Source organism: Puma concolor, chromosome C1 (genome assembly GCF_028749965.1).
Source record: "Puma concolor isolate L17-30 chromosome C1, mPumCon1.1.hap2, whole genome shotgun sequence".
Taxonomy (NCBI): Eukaryota; Metazoa; Chordata; class Mammalia; order Carnivora; family Felidae; genus Puma; species Puma concolor.
In genome coordinates, this window is record NC_141674.1 from 14,621,951 (window position 1) to 14,644,310 (window position 22,360).

At 52.1% G+C, this 22,360-nt stretch overlaps 1 protein-coding gene across 2 annotated transcripts; it reads left to right on the top strand.

Moving 5' to 3' along the window:
• The first annotated feature begins 324 nt into the window (after positions 1 to 324).
• PLA2G5 (phospholipase A2 group V) lies at positions 325 to 21,522 on the top strand. Of its 2 annotated transcripts, XM_086715865.1 has the most exons (6): positions 325 to 451; positions 543 to 690; positions 15,222 to 15,271; positions 16,500 to 16,644; positions 20,189 to 20,295; positions 20,986 to 21,522. In XM_086715865.1, exons 2-6 carry the CDS (start codon positions 641 to 643, stop codon positions 21,108 to 21,110), a joined length of 477 nt encoding a protein of 158 aa, XP_086571991.1. In that variant the 5' UTR covers positions 325 to 451; positions 543 to 640; the 3' UTR covers positions 21,111 to 21,522. The 2 variants fall into 2 exon arrangements, with proteins under 2 accessions (XP_086571991.1, XP_025790234.1); XM_025934449.2 differs by lacking the exons at positions 325 to 451; positions 543 to 690 and adding an exon at positions 9,708 to 11,684.
• The last annotated feature ends 838 nt before the right edge of the window (positions 21,523 to 22,360 follow it).

Here is a 22,360-nt window from a genome sequence, read left to right on the forward strand (position 1 = left end):
TAGGAACTCGGGAAATTATTTTGGAGTAAGTGCCAACACCACCGCATTTCTGGCCACCGGTCCCCTCTCTGAGAGCTCACTTCCAGTACGTTTGCTTTCCCGATGGCTCTAGCACCTTCCACTCTACCCTGCTCCCCCCCCCCCCCATCTGTGTTCCTGGGCATCCCATCCCCCGGCTCTGTGTTCATGCCCCTGTCTCAGCCAAGACCGAGGACCCGTTCTGAGCTCAGGGCGGAGGTGGAGGCAATTCCTCCAGGCTGGGGGTGGGGTGTGTGTGTGGGATTAGCAAAGGCCCTGTCAAGCCGGATAAGGCTGTGACCTGGATCATTCCGGACTCTAAGCCACCCCCGCTGGAATTCTCTGGGTGACCGCCCAGGCCCCTCTGGTAGGACCGCCAGCCTCAGGCTCCAGGTTTTTGCTGGACTTCCTGCATCTGTGGAGGCAGTTGGGGGTGAGCAGGGGAATGTCCCGCTGGGTGCAGGTGCGAGTTTCTCTCAACACCCCCAGGCCTGTCTTCACTTGCTCCCACTCATGCCTTTAAGATTCTGGAGAGGAAGAGTCCAAGAGAAGAGTTGAAGAGTCAGCCTGTGGGCCTCAATGTTGTGGCTGGGGGCAGGGAGCCAGCAGAGCCGGGAGCCCGATGAGAGCAGGCCCGGCCGCAGGAGCAGGAGCGGAGGCCGGGCCGGGAAGGTCAGTGACAGGCGTGAGGCTGCCTATCCTGGGAGGGGCAGGCCAGGTAGTGGGAGAGACGGGAGAAGGTGGGGTCTGGAGAGCCCGGGGCGGGGTGGCGGGGGCGGGGGGGTCTCTGGGGAGTGTGGGCCAGGCACAGGCCCTGCTGGAGGAGTCTCCCTGGGGTCCTGGAGTCCCTTTCCCTTAAGGTGGCAAACCTGGTGAGCCGTGTGGTTCTTAAGGAGGCAAGGCCGCACCTGCAGGTGTTTCAGGAGGGGGCGGGGAGAGGCTGGCTCTTGTCTCACGGGGTCCAAGAGTGAATCTCGCAGACAGCAGAGAATAAGCAAAGTGATAGAGTTTATTGAGACAAAGTATAAACCTCTCAAGAGTGAGAGGGGTCCTGACGGGGTAGACGCCAAGGACTTTTGTCCCTGACTTTTTATTGGGATCTTATCAGAAAGTTTGTGAGACTCCCTTCATGGCACCTAGCCCAGGCAGGTCTGGAACATGTTTATCTCCCCCCCACCCCACCAAGCCCCTCCACTTCTTCAGCCTCCCCCTCACAGCTGTGTCCTGACTCCCCGAGGGTCCCTTATCTCTCCCTGCCTAATGTTAACCCTTTCCCCAATCAAAGGGGGCCAAAGGTGACCCTGAAAGTGGTCCCTGAAAATGGAGGCAAAGCCAGGCACGCGTATGAAGAGGACTCTGTGTTTATGTCCGTCTGAGGCTTTGCCTGAATTTCTTTTTTAACGTAGACCACAAGAAAATGTTCCTCTTTGGGAAAAAGAATCATCAACGGTTCCTTAACCTTTTCTGAGCATCCGCCGAATGTGGACACTTTGGTCCCCGTGGGAGGAAAAACAGAGCTGGGAAGGTGCCGTCCAGGTCCTTACAGGGAGACCTCTCTGGCCTCTTCCTCGGTCCCTCCGTAGCCCTCCTTGCCCTGCCCTGTGCCCGGCCCCCTCTCTCTGCAAGGCAGCTGACCTGTGGGCTGGATTTCTGTAGCCTTGGGAGGTCAGACCTGTCAGGTTCAACTCAGGGCATTCCTGCCTAGCAGCTGTGTGATTTTTCTTTCCCTTCGGGCCTCGGTGTCCTAATCTGCAAGTGGCCTATGATGGCAGTGCCCACCTCGTAGGATCGCTTTAAGGGTAAAATGGGATAAGCCGCATGAAGAGCTTAGCGGGGTAACTGCACTTGGTAAGCCTTGGCCATTTGTATCAGTCATTCTGCAAACTTCCTTTTCGAAGACCCAGCCTGTGCCAGTGTGCTATACGTGCTGCAAGTGTAGACGTGAATAACTCATCCTCACGGATTCCCGGTCTGCTTTGTTCATTCATCCAAGGGTTCACTTGAGTCAATAAATGTATATTAAACCCTATGCTGGGCACCAGTCCTGGCAAAATAAAAGGCACAGTCCCTGTCCCCAAGCTGCTCGCAGTCTTGAGGGGGAGACACTGAGATAGAATCTGATTGTCCAATGATGAGTGAGCGCACAGGGGGTCTGGGGACAGAGGGGGGATCCTATCGGTCCGAGTGGGGTGGTGGGTTCACAAGAAGGCTTTTGGCAAAGGAAGACTTAATTTCCTTATTGTTTCTCCAACTCACAGCCATGCTTCTACCCCAGGACCTTTGTATATGCTCTCCTCTCTGCGATGCTCCTCTCCAGGATGTCCCCGTGGCCTACTCCCTCACCTCCTCCATCACTTTGCTCCAATGTCACCTCTGCAGGGGGGCCTTTCCTGGCCATGCTGTTTGTTTGTTTGTTTGTTTATTTTATTATTATGATTTTTAATGTTTATTTATTTTTGAGACAGAGAGATAGAGCATGACCGGGGGAGGGGCAGAGAGAGAGAGAGAGAGAGAGAGGGAGGGAGACACAGAACTGGAAGCAGGCTCCAGGCTCCAAGCTGTCAGCACAGAGCCTGACATGGGACTCAAACTCACGGAGTGTGAGATCATGACCTGAGCGGAAGTTGGGCGCTTAACCGACTGAGCCACCCAGGCGCCCCCCTGGCCACCCTCACCATCAAGCTCCCTCTCCCATACACACACACAGCACTCCCAGCCCCCTTCCCCACTTTATTGTTCTCTGGAGTGTTTATCACCACCTGCCAAACTGTATATTCTGTGCGGTATATTTGGCGAACAAAAAGCGTTCTTCCCAGGAATGCACTGGGGAGCAGGGGGGATAGATAAGGCAAGGCTGGAAAGGGTGGTGGTGGGGCCAGATCATGAAGGGCCACAGGCCTGTGGGGGGAGACAGGCACCTGTGACTCTGGCAGCAGGTGATACGTGCTGACCTAGAGGTTAAGCAGATTGAACCAGGAGCAGAGGAGGAAGCCAGCAACTCTGGCTGTGCAAGGAGGGCACGCTTCCTCTTAGGCCCGGGGAAGGAGTTCAAATGTTATTCGAGGGTTATGGGCATTCCAAAGGCCTGTTCTCCTCTTCCCCCATCCTAACAGACAGGCGCTGGATTCTCAACTCTGGAGTGCAGAGGACGATGGGCTAAGCTTTGCACTTGTTTCCTGTAGTGCCCAGCTGGAGCTCTGCCCACAGGAATTTCTCCAGCAATAGCTGCTGGGTTGGACTGGGATTGGTGAGAAGTAGAAGCGCCTGGAATCGTGAGTGTCAGGACCATGAGCCTAGAGCCTTGGGCGCCGTGTTGGATCTTCCCAATCAGAGCCTGCTCTAGGGTTTCGCCGAAAAAAAAAAGCAAAAGAAGTGACATTACACCGTGGAAAAACAAGCAGGTTTTCGCAATGCAAAAAAAAAACAAAAAAGGACAGTGAGAAACAGAGACAGAAGGGAAGGCTAGCTCAAAGTATGTTTCTTGAGAATGAACAGTTTGATTGGTTTTTCAAAGATAAAACAAAGCAGGCATTCGCTCCCAGGTGAGTGTTTGAATCTGCATTTCCAGCAAAGGTTTTTGGTGGAAGACAGATGAGTCTTACTGAAGAGTAGCTGTTACACATGCAGGAACAGACTGAGCCCACGATAAGACGACCTGTGTGTCCCTTCATTTCATTTATTTTTATTTTTTTCAATTTTATGACTTTTTAAAAGTTATTTTTAAACATTTATTTGTTTAAATTCAAGTCAGTTAACATACCTTCATTGTAGTTTTACTTAAGTAATCTCCCCATCCAACGTGGGGCTTGAACTCACGACCCCGAGATCAAGAGTCGCACGCTCTTGCGGCTGAGCCAGCCGGGCGCCCCCGTGTATATCAGTAGAGCAGGCTGCTGACTTCTAGAATAGCTGAAGTGTGGTGAGGCTGGCTACTCCCTTAAGTCTTGGCTCATTCACATCCTCCCCACCCCCAATTATTCTTTATTCCACAGATAAATATCAAACACCAAATATGTATTAGGCTGTGTGTTAGCTGCTGAAAATATGGGGAACAAGACTGATGAGTTTCCCGGCCTGTAGTGGAAGGGGCAGGAGACAGAAGTCCTAAACAAGTCAAGAAATACATGAAAGAGAGTCCAAAATGATGGTGAGTGTCACCGAGGGGAAAAGCAATGATATGAGCTTAAGTGGAGGAGGAGGAACTACCCTAGGGAGGTGGTCAGGGAACGCTTCCCGGAAGAGGTGGCATTTGTGCTGAGACCTGGAGCTAATGCTAATGCGAAGTATTAGTATTCTAGGCCGGGGAAGCAGCAAGTGCCAAAGCCCTAGGTAGCAAAGCTTGGCATGCTTTTAATGTGAATGCGACAGCACGCACTGTCGCAGAATGTCAGCGCGGCGGGTACCCTGGAGCCCATCCAGTCAGCACCCGACTCAACTGATGTTGCTCTTTGCCACAGCCCTGAACACGACTGTGGCGTGAGTCAAGGTTGGGGGTGGGGAGACCCACGAGGCAGAGGGCATGGAATATTTGACAGCTCTCCCCATGTCGTAGAATGCTGAAGGGCTCCTGGCTTTTCTCTGCGTGGTTTTTTTTTTTTTTTTTTTTGCAATTCTGCTAAATTGTCATTTTTTTTTACCCTTTTACAGACTAGAACTTCCACTCCACAACTGACTTAAGCTCACTTCATGTGCTGTTGACAGGTCCCTCGTGTTCCTTTTCCAGAGAGGTTGAGGGGGGAGCGGGGCATGCCCCACCTCTTCAGTCCCCACCTTCTGCACTATATTTGTTCCTAAAATGCAGTAAATAAAAAGTGCCTCCGGGGACAGGAAGCTCGCCTCCCTCAAGACTGCTCATTCTATTCCTGGGACACTTGGGCTGCTAGAAAAGACATCCTGGGCTTGAACCCAAATCTGCCTCCGTGGGGCATCCTCGTCTGGTCCTGCCTCCACAATCGGGAGCCACACGGGACAAGTAGGGTGCTTTTCACCCTTGGCAGCCCTTCAGAAATTTGGAGACAGAGACTGGGTGCCCCCACCCCCCTTCCAAACACCAGTCAGCCCCTGATCCCTCATCAGACAGGCATCCTGCGACCCAGACACCCCCTAGTCTTCCAGAAAGGCTCTCAGAATGGGGGTCAGGACCAGACAGACCCTTCCCGATGAGTCTGGCCAGGAGCCCTTCTCGTGGGCATCACGCTCCTGCCATCACCACCAAGACGGCCGCTGCCTCTGTGATCTGAGCGATAGCAGGCTTGGGGTCACAGGTCCTTGCGGGTTTCTGTTCGGGGGGATGTCGGGGTAGGACTTCTTCATCTCTTATTCGTGACCTACCTCGCTGTGTCTCTTCATCCAGCCCCTCCACCATTCCTCCGCGCCTGCTAAACACGTAGAGAAAGTTCCTTTTCTGAGAAATGACGTGGAGCCCCGCCCCACTCTCCTGGGAAAAATCGCAAACATTTGCTGAGCCCCTACCATGTGGCAACTCAATTCCGAATGCCTGCAACGGATCAGCCTAGAACAGAGAGACGAGGCAGGTAACATGGTTGTCCCCATTACTGAGGTTGGTAAACCAAGGCACAGAGCAGCTGAGAAACTCACGCAAGGTCACACGGCTAACAAGCGGTGGGTCCAGAATGGGGGCACGTGCCTCAGTCAGTGACATGCTGCTTTCTGCACAGCAACTGGCAGATGTTAAAAATCGGGGCTTTTCTCCCCCCCCCCCCCCCCCGCCGCCGGAGAGCCTGTGATTACATATTTACTCGAATCCCGCTGCCTGATGCCCTCAGACACCTCATCTCTTTGTAGTTCCTCAAATGAGCCATTGTGACGCATGCCTGTGAGCCCTACATAGGCTGTTCCTTCCCCTCGGGATGCCCTTCCTCGCATCCTAGCCTGGTGAACTCTGATCCACTCCCCTGTTTCTTCCCCGATTTTTTTATTGTGGTAAAATACACACAACCTAAAATTTACCACCTTAACCGCATTAAATGTACAGTTCATCGGTGTGAAATACATTTATAATGTTGTGGAACAACCACTATCATCCGTCTCCAGAACTCTTCTCATCTTGTAAAACTGAGAGTCTGTTCCCACTAAACGCTAACTCCCTATCCTCCCTCCTCTCCCCTGGCAACTCCCAATCCAACTGGCTGTTTCTATGACGATGACTACTCTAAGTGTGTCCTACAAGTGGGATCGCACGTGTTTGTGCTCTTGTGACTGGCTTATGTCACTTTGCGTAACGTCCTCAAGGTTCAACCCTGTTGTAGCGTTTTGCAGAATTTCTTTCCTTTTTAAGGCCGAATAGTATTCCACTGTATGTATAGCCTGCATTTGCTTTATCTGTTCGCCTATTGGTAGATCCTTGAGTTGCTCCCATGTTCAGGCTATTGTGAATAATGCTGTTACCAACATGGGTGTGCAGGGACCTCTTTGGGGCCCTGTTTCAATTCTTTTGGGCACACACCCAAAGGTGGGATTGCTGGGTCATATGGTAATTCTACATTGAATTTTTTTAAAGTTTATGTATTTATTTTGAGAGAGAGAGAGAGGAGAGCAAGGGAGCGAGCATGGGAGGGGCAGAGAGAGAGAGAGTATGTGCACGGGAGGGGCAGAGAGAGGGAGAGAGAGAATCCCATTGTCACAGCGCAGAGCCTGATGCAGGGCTTGAATTCATGAACCATGACCTCATGATCTGAGCCGAAATCAAGAGTCGGTCGCTTAAGCGACTGAGCCACCCAGGCACCCCCACGACTTGGAATGTTTTAAGGAACTGTCATAGTGTCTTCCACAGCAACTGTACCATTTTATGCTCCCACTGACAGTGCACGAGGGTTCCGATTTCTCCAACCTACTTTAAAAGATTCAGTGAAGGTGACTTTTCTTCTAGGAAGCCCTCAGTGATCTCCGTGTCCTGGGATCGGTGCCCCCAGTACAGGTGCTTTGCTTTGAGCTCAGCACTCGAAACACAAGTTTGTACGAGAGATGATCTCTGCTCTCAAGGCCGTCACTGTCCCATTACTGAGGGGCGGGCTGAGAGGGTAGGACTCAAGCCCAGTTCTATGACAGGCCACTAGAGAGCCCTCCAGGCAGGGAGTAGCAGTGTGACAGGTGGGGGTGGGACAGTAAGGAATGACGGAGACCAGGGCAAAGCTAAACACGTGTCCAGTTGATGGGGTCTGGCCATTGTGGGTGTGTGGGGATCCAGAGCCAAGATTGCCAGGACTTTAATTTTTTTTTTTTAACATTTATTTTTGAGAGACAGAGTGAGACAAAGTGAGAGTGGGGGAGAGGCAGAGAGAGAGAGGGAGACACAGCATCAGAAGCAGGCTCCAGGCTCCGAGCTGTCAGCACCGAGCCCGACGCGAGGCTCAAACCCACAGACCGTGAGATCATGACCTGAGTTGAAGTCGGACGCTTAACTGACTGAGCCACCCAGGCGCCCCAGGATTGCCAGGACTTTTAAAGAGAAGCTGGGAATCTGGATTTCTGTCCGAGATCTCTTAACACTTACAAATTAGCAACTAATTCTAACGTTTTGAAAGGCCATGTAGCACTTCCTAGCACTGCCTGTAGCCCTGGGCTGGAAGTTTATAACCACAGACTGGGTTCCTCCCATCAAGCAATTATCAGGAATTATGAGCTCTATTACTTAAGCTTTTACTTCTCCACCTTGTTTATAAGGAAATCACGTGACACCGGTCAGATGTCCTGTGAAAATCATGACCATTAAGTCTTCATTGGGGGGTCTACCCCTTTGTGTAGTGGCAAGAACGTGGACTGGGGTGATAGGCCAGGCTTTAGATTTTTGGGTCAGGCTTTTGTAAGCGACCTAACATCTGCCCCTCAGTTTCCTTCCTTACAGAATGGGGTCCTAATGCCCCATGAGATATTGTGGGGATTCAAGACCCCAAATGCTGAACCTGTCTTCTTCTGCTCATGGCACGGTGGATGTCCACTGAGGATTGAGTTCCTCTCTCATTCTTTCCTTTTATTTTATTTTATTTTATTTTATTTTATTTTATTTTATTTTATCTTATTCTCTTCTCTTCTCTTCTCTTCTCTTCTCTTCTCTTCTATTGAGAGAGAGAGGGCACAAGTGAGCAAAGGGCAGAGAGAGAGAGAGAGAGAGAGATAGAGAGAGAGAGAGAGTGGGGCTTGTGCTCACCAATGCAGGGTTCAAACTCATGAACCGTGAGATCATAAGCTGAGCCAAGGTGAGATGCTTCATGACCGAGCCACCCAGGCACCCCCTCCTCCCTTCCTGAGTGATCAGCCTCGAAACCCCCTCCTTCCCATTGGAAGTGCCGAAGTAGGCAACGTGTGTGATGAGCTCTGCAACACTCCAGAGACAGGCAGCCCTCCCACGGAAGGAGCAATCAGGCATAACTCCCTGGAGGAGGAGGAGGACTCAGTGTGGACCGTCTGCCAGTGAGCTCCGGGCCATCCTGCTCTATATGCCAGCCTCCTGGGAGGCAGCAAACCCTCTGATGAGGCCGAGGGCGTCTCGGCAGCTCTGGTCTCAGGATGAGACCGTGTCCAAGTGTCTCTGGCTGCCCTCAGTGGGGCTTCAGCCCTGGGACGAGCCTGCACAAGATGGACAGAGCAGGTGCCAGAGAACAGGCATGTTTATGATATGTTTAATTTATCCCACAGGTATTTATTTTCTTTTTTCTTTTTTTTTTTTTTACTGTAATTTATTGTCAAGTTAGCTAACATACAGTGCATGCAGTGTGCTGTTGGTTTCGGGAGTAGATTCCTGCGATTCATCCCTTACATACAACACCCAGTGCTGATCCCAGCAGGTGCCCTCCTCAATGTCCACCACCCATTTCCCCCTCCCCCTAGACCCCCATGTACCCTCAGTTTGTTCTCTGTATTTAACCGTCTCTTATGGTTTGCCTCCCTCCCTCTCTGTAACTATTTTTTTCCTTTCCCCTCCCCCATGGTCTTCCGTTAAGTTTCTCAAGTTCCAGTCTCTGACTGACTTATTTTCCTCAGCATAATACCCTCCAGTTCCATCCACGTTGCTGCAAATGGAAAGATTCCAGTCTTTTTCATTGCTGGGCAGTATTCCATTGTGTATATAAACCACATCCTCTTTATCCATTTATCAGTTGATGGACATTTGGGCCTCTTGCATACTTTGGCCATTGTTGATGGCACCGCTATAAACATCGGGGTGCATGTGCCTGTATCCCACAGATAATTCTTGAGGACCTACCAGGCGTCAGATGTTGCTCTAGGTGCTGGGGTCAGAAATGAATCAGAGAAGGATCCTGCCCTCAAGAGTCTTCCACTCGACAGGGAGTGGAAATGGTTGGGACGGAGACATCCAGATTTGAATCCAGTTCTGTCTGACTTGAAGCTCAGATCCTCCGAGCTGACATTGTGCTTTCTCCTCATCCCCATACTTAATCGTTTGTTCAGGGAGTGTCATTGGGTCACAGCTAAAGCCAGACACTGCTCGGCTGGGCTAGCTCCTTGACATCTGCGGAGAAATAAGACCTAAATCCCCGAACATGGATGAGCTCACCCGGGGACAGGTGCAGACAGAGCGGAGCAGACTCCGAGGGCAGATCCCTTGAAAACACCTGCATTTGGGGGCTGAGCAGCGGAGGGCAGATGGCTGAGAGTGGCCCTCTTAAGGCCAGAGAGAGAAGGAGGGCTGGGGGGTGAAGCCCAAGCTTGGGCAACACCAGGCTTTGGGGGGAATCCCTGGGAGCCGGCTCAGGGACACAGCAGAGGGTTCAGGCAGCAAAGCATTCAGACGGAAGTGGGTGTTGAACCAGTGGAGGTTTCTCAGTCCAGAAATCTGGCTTTTTAAAAAAAATATTGATTTTTGAGACAGAGAGAGAGAGAAAGACAAAGCACGAGCAGGGGTGGGGCAGAGAGAGAGGGAGACACAGAATCCGAAGCAGGCTCCAGGCTCCAAGCTGTCGGCACAGAGCCCGACGCGGGGCTCGAACCCACGAACCGTGAGATCATGACCTGAGCCGAAGTCGGAGGCTCAACTGACTGAGCCACCAGGTGCCCCTGGAAGTCTGGCTTTTAGAGTGGAAAACAAAACTGGAGAGACAGGTCTGCAGAGGCAAGGGATGTTTTCCTCTCTCTTGCTTCATTGTGTTTTGTTTGGGATGGTGAGGCCCCGGAGTGTCAGTAGGAGGAGGAAGGAACAGGGGAGTTGTCACCCCCTGACATACTGGCCCATATTTATTTGATGCCTTTGCTATCTGTTCCCTCAAGCCGAAGGGAAGCTTGCGGGGGCTGAGCCTCGGTCTTGTTCACCGTGACCCCCCCACCCCCCTGCCCAGGGCCTTGCATGTGGCAGATGGTCAGTAAGCACTTTCTTGTATTGAACTGGATTCATAGGGTTCCGTGGGATGCCCAGCGGTTAGGTCACCGGAAGACAAGGGCCCTGAGGCCTGGAAGGAGGGGCTTCTCTCTGACGCAGCCGTGAGCAGAGGAAGGAGAGCAAAGAAGGCAAGAGCGACGAGACAAAGGAACTCACACTCACGTCTTCTCAGAAAAGTGTGCGCACATGGGTCAGGGACCGGGCGGGGGCACGGATTAACAGAAGTGAACAGAGCATAGTAACAGCTACCCATGTTCGTCCAGAACACTCTAGAAGGCTACTCATCATTTGCTTACCAGCATTATTTGGCCACTGCTCTGTTATAAATGCATCCATTCACTTTGTCATCCTAACAAGGACACTGAGGCAGGCCAATTACAGTCGGCCCGAAGCAGCTGTGGCTCGTAGTGGGGAAGCCAGGATTTGAACCCAGGACTCGAAGTTGCTCTAGAGTCTGTGATGCCAACCCGTGAGCCTCACACCTCCCTACACGGCCTTGTTTTATGTAGCTGGTTCGCCACGAGCCTCTGGGGCGGCACGGCGGCATTATTCTCATAGTTCACAGCAACAAACAGAGAGGTGTGGTGACCTGGCTGGAGCCACACAGCTACTGAGCGGCCGAGCAGGGAGGCCAGCTTGCCCGTCTCTAACTGCAAGCCTGGAGGGTTCTCCTTCCCAGGGAGAAGGAATGCGGGAATCCCGTGCCAGTCGGAGTCAGGTGCCAACAGGGAGGTGCCAGCTGGGCTCGAGGGACATTTTCCGGCATCTCCAGAGTGCGGCTTTCACAGGCTCCTGGGTCTCCCCAGCTCAGGAACAGGGCGAGGGTTGGCAAGTCAGCAACAACAGGAAGAGGACGAGGGGAGAGTCCGGGAGGGGTGCCTCCTGGCTGCCACGGCCGTCCCTGAGTTGAGGCCCAGCGAGACGGGATGAAATGTGAACAGGGGACGTGGGCTGGAGGACTCCATAGAGACGCAGCGTGGAGGGCGGAGGGGAGGCTGCCCCGGGAGGGGGATTCCAGCCTCCCCGCCCCCGTGGAGAAGCCTGGACCGTGGGCGGCCCAAGCCAGACCCTCTCCAGCGTCTCTCCTGAAAGCCACCGAGGCACTGGGAACCCTTCAGGAAATAGCTGCTTCTGAACAGAGAGGGACCAAGCCCCCAGGGGTCTTGAGGGGAGAGGCAGGCCCTTCTAGGTGAGCCGTCGGTCCCGGAGCCGTCCGGTCAGGAGCGTGGGAGGCTGGCAGAGAGGCCTTTAAAAGCCGCAGGCCCAGCCCCTGCCCCTGCTGCAGGCCTGACACGGAGAGAAGGTCTTCCTGGTGAGGAATCTCATTCTGGGGGCTGCCTTGCTTGGGGTGGGGTGGGCAGGGCGCAGGGAGGGAGAGGGGCTGCGAGAGGAGGCCCCTGATCCCCCGGTGCCTCCCCCACAGACCCGGGGGAGGTCTCTCACGTGCCTGCTGTGCCGCGGGGCTTGGTGCTGTCTGTCCTTTCTAGCTTGAGACCCGACTGGGGGGTCCGGGAGAATGGTGGCGGGGGGGGGGGGTGGGCTGCTGCGTGTGGACTTGAGGGTCCATCCCTCCGGTGACCCGGCCGCTCCTCGGCCCCACGTTTTCGTGCCGCTGTTAGGCTGTCTGTTTCCACTTCTTCCACTTCTCATGACCTCAGCTACCACTTTCCTCCTAAATTATCTTGTGGCTGTGCTCATTTTCGTCTGTGGTCACTGGATGGAAATAGCCGAGCCCACATCCTTCTCCTGGGGGGCGGCTCTGGGCTCCGCCGATGGGCCACTTTCCCGGCCCCTGGGGCAGCTATTTCGAAGCTTCTGCCGCCCCTTTGTTGTATTCTTTCAGGCCCCTTTCCATGGGGTCTCGTGCTGTTCCGTGGCACCAACAGCCCTGGACCCAGCTGCTCTATAATGTGCCTGGGATTTTGATCTGATTCAGGTATATTGTGAGGCCGACAGATCAAGAGCTGGTTGCCATTTAAAAGCTAGTCTGGGGGCACCTGGGTGGCTCAGTCTGTTGAGTGTCTGACTTTGATTTTGGCTCAGGTCATGATCCCAGGAGTGTGGGATCGAGCCTCACGTAGGGCTCTGAGCTGAGTGTGGAGTCTGCTTAAGATTCTCTCTCTCCCCCTTCTGTCCCTCTCCCCTACTTGTGCTCTTTCTCCCTCTCTCTCTCTCTCTCTCAAAAAAAAAAAAAAAAAAAAGATCTGTTATTTACAGTTTCTGAGAGCAGGAGACATACAACACCATGCGGGGCCACATGGGGAAGCATTAGGGTTGATCAGGAGGCAGAAGAAATGAGAGAAAGCTCAGCCCAGAGCCTTTCTTGTGTTTTCCACGGGAAAGGCAAAGGAGGGCAGGGTAAACGCTGTGAGATTGGCCAGCCCGAATGGTTTCAGCAGACTCTGGGCTGCAGGGGTGCAGTGTTGGTCCCTAGCTATCTGCTTCTGGCCCTGGGGTGAAAAAGGGCAGAGGAAACTCTGGCTGGGAGCAGGAGAGTTAGACGGAGAGGTTGGGGTGTGAGTTTCAGACTGGCTGGTTTGCCTATGACAGCCATGCTCAAGGGGAGTCTTATGTTACCTCTAGGAATTAGCTGGTCCTGGGAGGGGCTGTCTGTTCCCAGCCCAGCAAGGTCCCCAGGACTTCAAAGCATCATCCAGTATGGAAAAAGAACACAGGGAAGGGTACAGAGTTGCTGCTTGGAGGCAGTGAAGCAGATTAGATTCCTGGGCTGGAGTACTGGGCACATCCCCTTCCAGAGCCTCGGTTTCCCCACCTGTAAAACCAGCAGCTGCTATCCCCTCGTCCAAACAAATGACTGCTGATGGGACAGACATTGAGCCTGTAGGTTTCACAATAGCCACCTGCCGGGGAGCTCGCCAGGCTTTTAAAGAGCAGCGGACAGAACCTGGCACACTGTGTGGGTGCCTGTGTGTGGCGACTGGCACCTTTCTCCTGTTCTGGCTCTGGGAAGCAGCTGAGGAAGACTGGTGTGGAAACGTAGCATCCAGGGCCATTTTCCTTGGCTGGTCAGAGCCCTCAGGGTGGAGGTCATGGGTGGACAGAACCCTCAGGAATGTTCTTGGAACTCAGGAGCTACCGGACAAAGGATGGCATGGAGAGGCCAGCCCAGTAGCCAGGAGCCCTGGGGAGCCACAGCTTGTGTGTACAGAACCAGGCCTTGACAGGTGTCAGGGGCTCGGGGCAGAGCACTGCACAAGGGACCACTGAGCTCAGGGGTCAGAGGCACCGAAGGGGAAGTCCTGACGGACCACAGGCCAGCTGAACAGCTGTGGATAAACAAGGACTTTGGGGTCCGGAGTAGGAAGGGAAACAGCCAGCCGCCGGTAAGGAACCTTTGAGGCCAAGTTAGAATCAGGCACTGGCCCAAGACACATGGAATTTCCTCTGCCTTCTGGGTGTGACTTTTTGGGACTCAAGGCCAGTGATTCATGTGTTTGCCAGAGACAGGCGTGGGGAGGGAAGCTGTGGCCTCCAGTTCCATGGCTCAAAGTGGAGCTTGTCTCTCTAGGAAGGGAGGCTGTGCGATGCTGTGAGAGGTGCACAGGCGTGGGTTTGAACCCTTCTTCCACTTCCTACCCCACCTGTGTGACTTCTGGCAAGTTCCATGAGCTCCCCGAGCCTCCATTTCTCCACTGGCAAAATGGAAACAGTGATACCTACCCTTCGGAGCTCTCACGGGTACCCAGGGTCCACTTAATCTTAAGGTAGGCACAGTGCCTGAGGTCCGTGGAAAGGTCTTCAGTTTAATTCTTTTAGAATCAGGAGGAAAAAAAACACTGGCTATAATAATAACGAATATACAATCACGCATCCAGCCTGGATTGTATTTGCTTCCATACCAACGTAGTTGGAAAATATAACTTAAAAGAATTTTTTTGGGGGCGCCTGTGTGGCTCAGTTGGTTAAGTGTCCGACTTCGGCTCAGGTCACGATCTCACGGTCCGTGAGTTCGAGCCCCGCATCGGGCTCTGGGCTGATGATGGCTCAGAGCCTGGAGCCTGCTTCCGATTCTGTGTCTCCCTCTCTCTCTGACCCTCCCCCGTTCATGCTCTGTCTCTGTCTCAAAAATAAATAAACGTTAAAAAAAAAAAAAAAATTTAAAAGAATTTTTTTTTTTTTTTTTGGAGGAAGGGCCCCATGAAGGCAAAAGTGTGGGGGACTCACAAAGCCATCACAAGGCCCTGAAAGCTGGTCACACGGGACCAGCCCATGTTTCCTCCCTGAGCACTCACTCGGGGCCACACATTATTCTCAGTGTTGGGAGAGAGGGCAAAGCCACCCCACTTCTGCCTTCAGACCCCAGCAGGGAAGACATCCTTGAACAGCGGCAACCAAGCACCATGAGGGGAGTTAACACCATCCGCTCCCCTCCGTCTCCCACCCCTGCATCATCACTGCCCTTGTCCAGGTTTTGTTTTGTTTTTTTTTTCTCCCTGCCCGGTCCTTGTGTCCTTCACCAAGGGCCATGTCCAGCCTGTGTCAATTCCTGCTCCTTCCTCGTGACACCAAATCTCCATTTAAGAAATCTGCAGCCTATTTCTTCGGTTGCTTTTAGCCATCTTCTGCAGAGGGGGCAATTGCATTGGGGCATTTGTGGTGGGAAAGCCCTCTCCTGCCTCCTTTGGGGCCACACCCCACAAATGCTCTTCTGCCCCCAGGAGCCTCTGGGATCAACTCCTTGAGGTCTTTGTCTCTTTTCCGGCTGAGGCGGGCCCGTGTGCTGCCCAACAGGAGAGGTGGGGCCTGGCGGGGACCGAGGGGGGAGGTCTGAATGCGTCGTGGGGGCATCTCCTGAGACGTGTGCCATGGCATGTGTTTTCTTTTCCAGAACCCCAGAGATGAAAGGCCTTCTCACACTGGCTTGGTTCCTGGCTTGTAGTAAGTGCTGGCCCCATGACCTCTGAACCTGTGACCTTCCACCCTTAGGAATAATAGGGTAGTGGAGAGGAGGCCAGTCTTTGAGGTCATAGAGACTCGAGTTTGAACATCAGCTCTGCACTTACTGTATACTCGTCTGCAAGAGCCTTTTCCTCTCCAAGCCTCTGTTTCTTCCTCTGTGACATGGGATGATATTCAGCCGACTGGTGGGGCTGCTGTAGCATGATTCTAGGTGGTGATGGGTAAAGGTTGTGCTATGTGGACAATACGTGGCTTGCAAATGTGAGAGGCGTATTTTTTTTTTTAACGTTGGTCCAAAACAAAAGAAAATAAAGCCCAAATGAAAACAAGACCCTTATATAACAACTCCATCCCCTGGTTTCTGGGTCATTCTCTGCTGACGCCGGCCTGGGTTTTATGCACGCCCCACCTGCTGTCCCCTCCCAGCTGGAGGTGACCGCACAGCACAGGGGAGTCCCATAACCATGCCCACAGCCCCTGCCAGGCTGTCCTAATCTTTGACATCTTGCCAGATCCCTGGAGACCGAGGGAGGGCGGGAGGCCTAGAGCAGAGAGGGGAGGCCTCTGGTTCACTGTGAAACCTGAACCTTTCCCTCCAAAACTACTGTTTCCCAAACCGTAAGGCGAGGGAGCTGGCTTCAATGATCTCGGAGGATCCCACCCTGCTCTAAGGTTCTGTGCCTTACGTTCCAAATGGTGTTCTTTGCGGGGAGGGAGGTGTGCATCGGCAGGAGACACGGGAAGCACCTGTCTTCCCGCTTCGTACAGATACCATATTAATTACACCGGATATCTCTTAGTCACTCACTGTGTGTCTGCCACTGTGCTCATAACTTACATCCTTTCTCTCATTTGAATCCTCAGGATGACTCCAAAAGGTAGGCGTTTGCTTTAGTGTCCCCCTCCCCCCCGCAAATTTGCACACATGGAAGCTGAGGCTCGGAGAGATGAAGTGACGCACTCAACATCACGCTGCGAGCGGCAGAGGCAGGATTGGAACTCACGTTTCCCATTCTCCAAGTCCGGACTTTTAGCTCTAGTACTTGACCTCCCCTTTCCTGTTCCTGTCTCACTAACAGGGAGAAGGAGAAGGAGATGCCTGGGTCCCCCCCAGTCCTAGGGCCAGGACAAGGGGCGGGAGCCTGCAGGGCGAGCGGGCCTGGGGCAAGCGTGATGTGTTCACCTGGGGCTGGGGGCTGCCTTCCAGGTGTGCCTGCTGTGCCAGGGGGCTTGCTGGACCTCAAGTCCATGATTGAGAAGGTGACCGGAAAGACCGCCCTTACGAACTACGGCTTCTACGGCTGTTACTGTGGTTGGGGCGGTCGGGGGACCCCCAAGGACGGCACCGATTGGTGAGCTGGTTCTCATAATTCTCCTCTACACTTAGGCTCTACACCCCAAGTATCTCACTTAATTCCACGTCAGTTCTGGAAGATGAGTATTGAAGCACCATTTTGTTTTTCTTTTTTAACTTTAATGATTACATTTTTTAAATGATCTATTTATTTTTTTAATTTACATCCAGGTTAGTTAGCATATAGTGCAATGATGATTTCAGGAGTAGATCCCTAATGTCCCTTACCCACTTAGCCCATCCCCCCCCCCTCAACCCCTCCAGTAACCCTCTGTTTGTTCTATTTAAGAGTCTCTTATGTTTTGTCCCCTCCCTGTTTTTATATTATTTTTGTTTCCCTTCCCTTATGTTCATCCATTTTGTCTCTTAAAGTCCTCATATGAGTGAAGTCATATGATTTTTGTTTCTCTGACTAATTTCGCTTAGCATAATACCCTCCAGTTTCATCCACGTAGTTGCAAATGGCAAGATTTCATTCTTTTTGATTGCCGAGTAATACTCCATTGTATATATATCCCACATCTTCTTCATCCATTCATCCATCAATGGACGTTTGGGCTCTTTCCATACTTTGGCTATTGTTGATAGTGCTGCTATAAACATGGGGGTGCATGTGTCCCTTCGAAACAGCACACCTGCATCCCGTGGATAAATGCCTAGTAGTGCAATTGCTGGGTCGCTAGGCAGCTCTATTTTTATTTATTTATTTTTTTTTTTTTTATTTTTTAAAAAAAAATTTTTTTTTCAACGTTTATTTATTTTTGGGACAGAGAGAGACAGAGCATGAACGGGGGAGGGGCAGAGAGAGAGGGAGACACAGAATCGGAAACAGGCTCCAGGCTCTGAGCCATCAGCCCAGAGCCCGACGCGGGGCTCGAACCCACGGACCGCGAGATCGTGACCTGGCTGAAGTCGGACGCTTAACCGACTGCGCCACCCAGGCGCCCCTATTTTTAATTTTTTGAGGAACCTCCATACTGTCTTCCAGAGCAGCTGCACCAGTTTGCATTCCCACCAGCAGTTGAAACACCATTTTATAGGTGAGAAAGCTCCGTCTCAGAGAGGTTAACGGACTTGCTCGAGATACATCTAGTAACGTGTCACACATCTTGGAGACCTAGTCAGTTGGTCTATTGCTACATAACGTATCACCCTAAAATGTAGTGGCTTAAAGTGACCGTGACCATTTATTTTGCTAAGAATCTGCCATTTGGGCTGGGCTTGGCAGGATGGCTTGTCTCAGCTCCACCCGGCCTCAGCTTGGGCAGCTCAGATGAGGCAGGACGATCCAGTTTCTGGATGGCTCCCTCCCATGGCTGGCATGCTGTGGCTGGCTGCTGGCTGGGAGCTCAGCTGAGGCTGTGGGCCGGGGGCCTCCGCTCCTCTCACTTAGGCCTCTCCAAGGCTGTTTGGACTTCTCCACACAGCACAGTGACTGTTGGGTTCCAAGAGTGAGTGTCCCAACTGCAAGACAATAGGGTCTAGCGTCAGAAATTCTGTGGTATCAGCTGGTGGAGGCAATCTCAAAGACTCTCGGAGGGAGGGGAACTGGATTCCACTTCTTGATTGGGAAGTGTCAAAGTTCTAGAACTTTGAACGTGAGATAGAGAGATTGTTCTTTGGAAAATTCCGAGACACTTGACCTGGATCGTGGAAGGAGGTAGGAGGAAGGAATGAGGCAAATGGATGGCAGATGGTTGGAGCCAAGTTTCCCACTGCTGGAGGGGGAGTTCCCTCCCTGTGGTGACAGATTAGAGGTGGAGATGTCAGGACAAACTCCTGTTTGGCTTAATACAGATGCAGGTGGTTCTGCACAGAAATATGTACTGATGTGTGTACAAACATGGGTTAATGTAGACACATATTTTTTGCTCTGTCAGCTGGGAGGACCCAAAAGAAACATCCCACTAGCAATAGGCAACTTTTTAAAAAAAGTTTATTTATTTTGAGAGAGACAGAGAGTGCAGGAAATCAGAGAGAAAGGTAGAGAGAGAATCCCAAGCAGGCTCCATGCTGTCAGCACAGAGCCTGATGTGGGGCTTGAACTCACGAACCGTGAGATCATGACCTGAGCCAAAACCAAGAGTTGGATGCTTCATTGACTGAGCCACCCAGGCGCCCCAATAAGCAAATTCCTATGCCTAGACTTGGTCTCTAATACCATTCTTCAAAAAAAAAAAAAAAAAAAAAAAAGAACTGGGGCGCCTGGGTGGTTCCATCGGTTAAGCATCTGACTTCGGCTCAGGTCATGATCTCAAAGTTTGTGAGTTTGAGCCCCACATCAGGCTCTGTGCTGACAGCTCAGGGCCTGGAGCCTGTTTCAGATTCTGTGTCTCCCTCTCTCTCTGTCCCTCCCTCTCTTGTGCTCTGTCTCTCAAAAATAAATAAATGTAAAAAAAAAAAAATTAAAAAAAAACCAGCAAGACTCCTTGGAGACATGGCTGATTGTAAGACAAGGGCAGGAAATATACAGGATGAGCCTGGAGTCTCATGTAAGGGCGAAAGTTAAGGAAGTATTTAAAGAGAGCTACCTCCCACAATGCTAGGGATATATGTCAGGGAGCACAGGAGCTGACTGAAAGGGCTCCCAACGGCCAAAGCTGGACTAATTAGACCATAGCCCCAGTCTTATCATAAGAACATCAGACAAATCCCATACAGGGGCATCCTACAAAACACCTGCCCAGTATGCCTCAAAACTGTCAAGGTCGCCAAAAGCAAGAGGAGCCTAAGGACACATGACAATGAAATGTAATGTGGGCATTAGGTAAATCGGTAGGAATGGAAATAGGACGTTAGGTAAATTAGGTAAAAAGTAAGGAAATCTAAATAAACGATGGAGTTTTTACAATTAATGACTCAATAAGGATGTATTATGATTTAGCGAATTAGCCTTTTAGTCAACGACGTCCATACTGGTTTGTTAACCGTAACAAGTGTATTGTACTAATAATATAAGATGTTAATGATAGGGGACGTTGGATGTGGGGCAAAAGGGAACACTCTGCACGACCTTCTCTATTTTTCCGTAAGTCAATTTTAAAAAACTGCAATCTGCCACACCCAACACACCGGAAGTTTATTGTTTGCTCATGGAACAGTTCCATGTGAATCACATGTTACTTCTGGGACCCCGGTTCCTTCCATCTTGTGGCTCTGCCTTCCCCTGTGGCCTCAGAGTCCTCTGCGGGGTCATCTCCATCCAGCTGAGAGGTGGGAAAGAGAGAGAGAAAGAGGAGGACAGTGTGGGAGAGTTTCACGGGTAGGCCGGGAAGTGGTGTCCATGGCTTCTGCCCGCGATCCCCTGGCCGGAATCTAACTGTGTGGCCACGCCTACTTGCAGGGGAGGCTGGGAGATGTAGTCTCACCGTGAGCCTTGGAGGAAAAAGCGGGCCAGTGAACCGCTAGCCGGTGGCAGGCAGCCCCAGAGGAAGAGCAGAGAAGTACTCGGCCTCATCCCTAGATTCTTTCTTTGCCAGACCACACCCACCCAGCAGTGCTGTGCTCCGTCCGCTCAGGTTCTAGGTCCCTTGCATTGACAGGTGCTGCTGGGTGCATGATCACTGCTACGGGCGGCTGGAGGAGAAAGGCTGCCACATCCGGACACAGTCATACAAATACAGATTTGCACGGGGACTGGTCACCTGCGGTAAGGCTGGGGCTTCCCCTTCAGGCCACTGACAGAGCCTGGGTCTTTTCTGGCTCTGCGTTCAGCTGCCCCTAGAGGCCAGCCAGCCTGTAGCTTGGAGGGCGGAGCTGGGGACAAGAGGGGCAGGATTGCTGCAGTGAGGACCTCTGGGTAAGGGCTGAAACATTGCAGACTGAGCATTCACTAGGTGCCGAATGCTTTGCATGCTTCCTTTTTCTTGCACCCCCAAATGCCTTTTGGAGTGCGTTCAGTCCCCTTTTACACGCGAGGAAACTGAAACTCGAAGGCTTGCCAGGGCACACAGCTGGAGTTGGGATTCAAGCTCAGGTCCATCTGAGTTCAAAGCTAAGTCTGAGGGTGGTGTCTCCTCCAGAGCAGGGGCTGCCTCCACCGTCAGAGTGGGAACTCTTAAGGGGAGAGACCGTGTCTCTACCGTCAGACTAGGAGCTCCCAGAGGGCAGGGGCTGTGTCTCCCTGGGCTGAAACCTCACCCTATGCATCGGCTATGCCTCTTCCATCAGATCACACGTTCCCCAGTGTAGACGCTGTGCCTCCCTCATCAGACTGAGAGCTTGCTGGGGCAGGAAGCAGACTGGGGGGGCAGCTCACGCTAGAAGCAAGCCCAGGAGGCAGTGTAGGTAGGGCCCACATCTTCCCTTCCTCATTCTGCGTCTGGCGTCCTGTTTGCAGAGCTCGGGCCCCTCTGCCAAGTGCAGCTCTGTGCCTGTGACCGGAAGCTCGTCTACTGCCTGAAGAGGAATCTGAGGAGCTATAATCCTCGTTACCGATACTTTCCCAACATCCTCTGCTTCTAGTGGCCCTCAGTGAGCTCCTTGCTCCCCTCTCCTCCCACACGGAGCTCACCGACTCCCCTGGGTTCCCGAGAGAGGCTCGCAGTCCTGGACCTCCTTCTCTCTCCATGGTCCACGGGGCTTGGCGGAGCCCCACGGCCACACTCCACGCTCCAGAGAGTCCCAGGAGAATGACTCTGGTCCCAGGACCCCGCAAGGTCCACTTGTGAGGTGGGCTCGCCCAAAGCTCCAGGCCGGCTGTCTTCCCGCTTGCCCTGAAGACAGCGCCCCTTCTTCAGGAAGATACATTTACTTTGCAGTTTCTGTAGTCGGACTATCACTACCACCCTCTAGAGAATTTTTACTCAAGGTAGAAGCAAAATTGACCCCCTAATTCTGCCATAGAGATGTTTGAAAACATTATTCTTTACAAAGATTTTTTAATGTTTGTTTATTTGGGGGGGGGGATCAGGAGAGAGAGAGAGAGAGAAGGAGCGGGAGAGGGGGAGAGAGAGAAAAAGAGGGAGACACAGAATCCAAAGAAGGATCCAGGCTCCGAGCTCTCAGCACAAAGCCCAACGCGGGGCTCGAACTCACAAACCACAAGATCATGACCTAAGCCAAAGTCGGATGCTTAACCAACTGAGCCACCCAAGCACCCCTAAATAAAATTTATTCTTAAGACAAATTAAACCACATGGGCATTTTCCTCTGCCCTGGAAACTCTCTGCCGCTGGGACACTCAACTCAAAGTTCACCACAGACTCTCAGGAACAGAAGGTTTTCTGGGATAAGATCCAAGCCTTCTTTGGGGTTCATCTCGTTAAACCTTGGGGTTCCTCCCTGGCCAAGCACTGGGTGTCTGTTTTCCTTGAGGAGGTGGGGAAAAGATAACTGGCGATCATGCCAGGCCAGAGAGGGCCACATGCAAATCCCAGCATTGGCTTCTCCAGCTGTGTGGTCTCAGGCTTGTTACTGAACCTCTCTGATTTCTAGCTTCTCTTAAAAAAACAAAACAACAACAACAACAAAAACAACTATCACGTTTCTTGCGACGTAAAGTGGGAATCCCGAGGCCACTTTGAGCCTCAGCGGGAATGCGGAGGTTCTGGGATTTCACAGAGCAGGACATTTAAAAAAATAGAGTTCAGCGGAAGGGTTTATTTTTACCAAGTGAGGATTCTAAAAAACCCACCTCATCTATCAGTTCATAAAAGAAAGGGCATTCTGATACCGAGACTGCAGGAAGACAGGACACATTCCAAAGCAAAGGA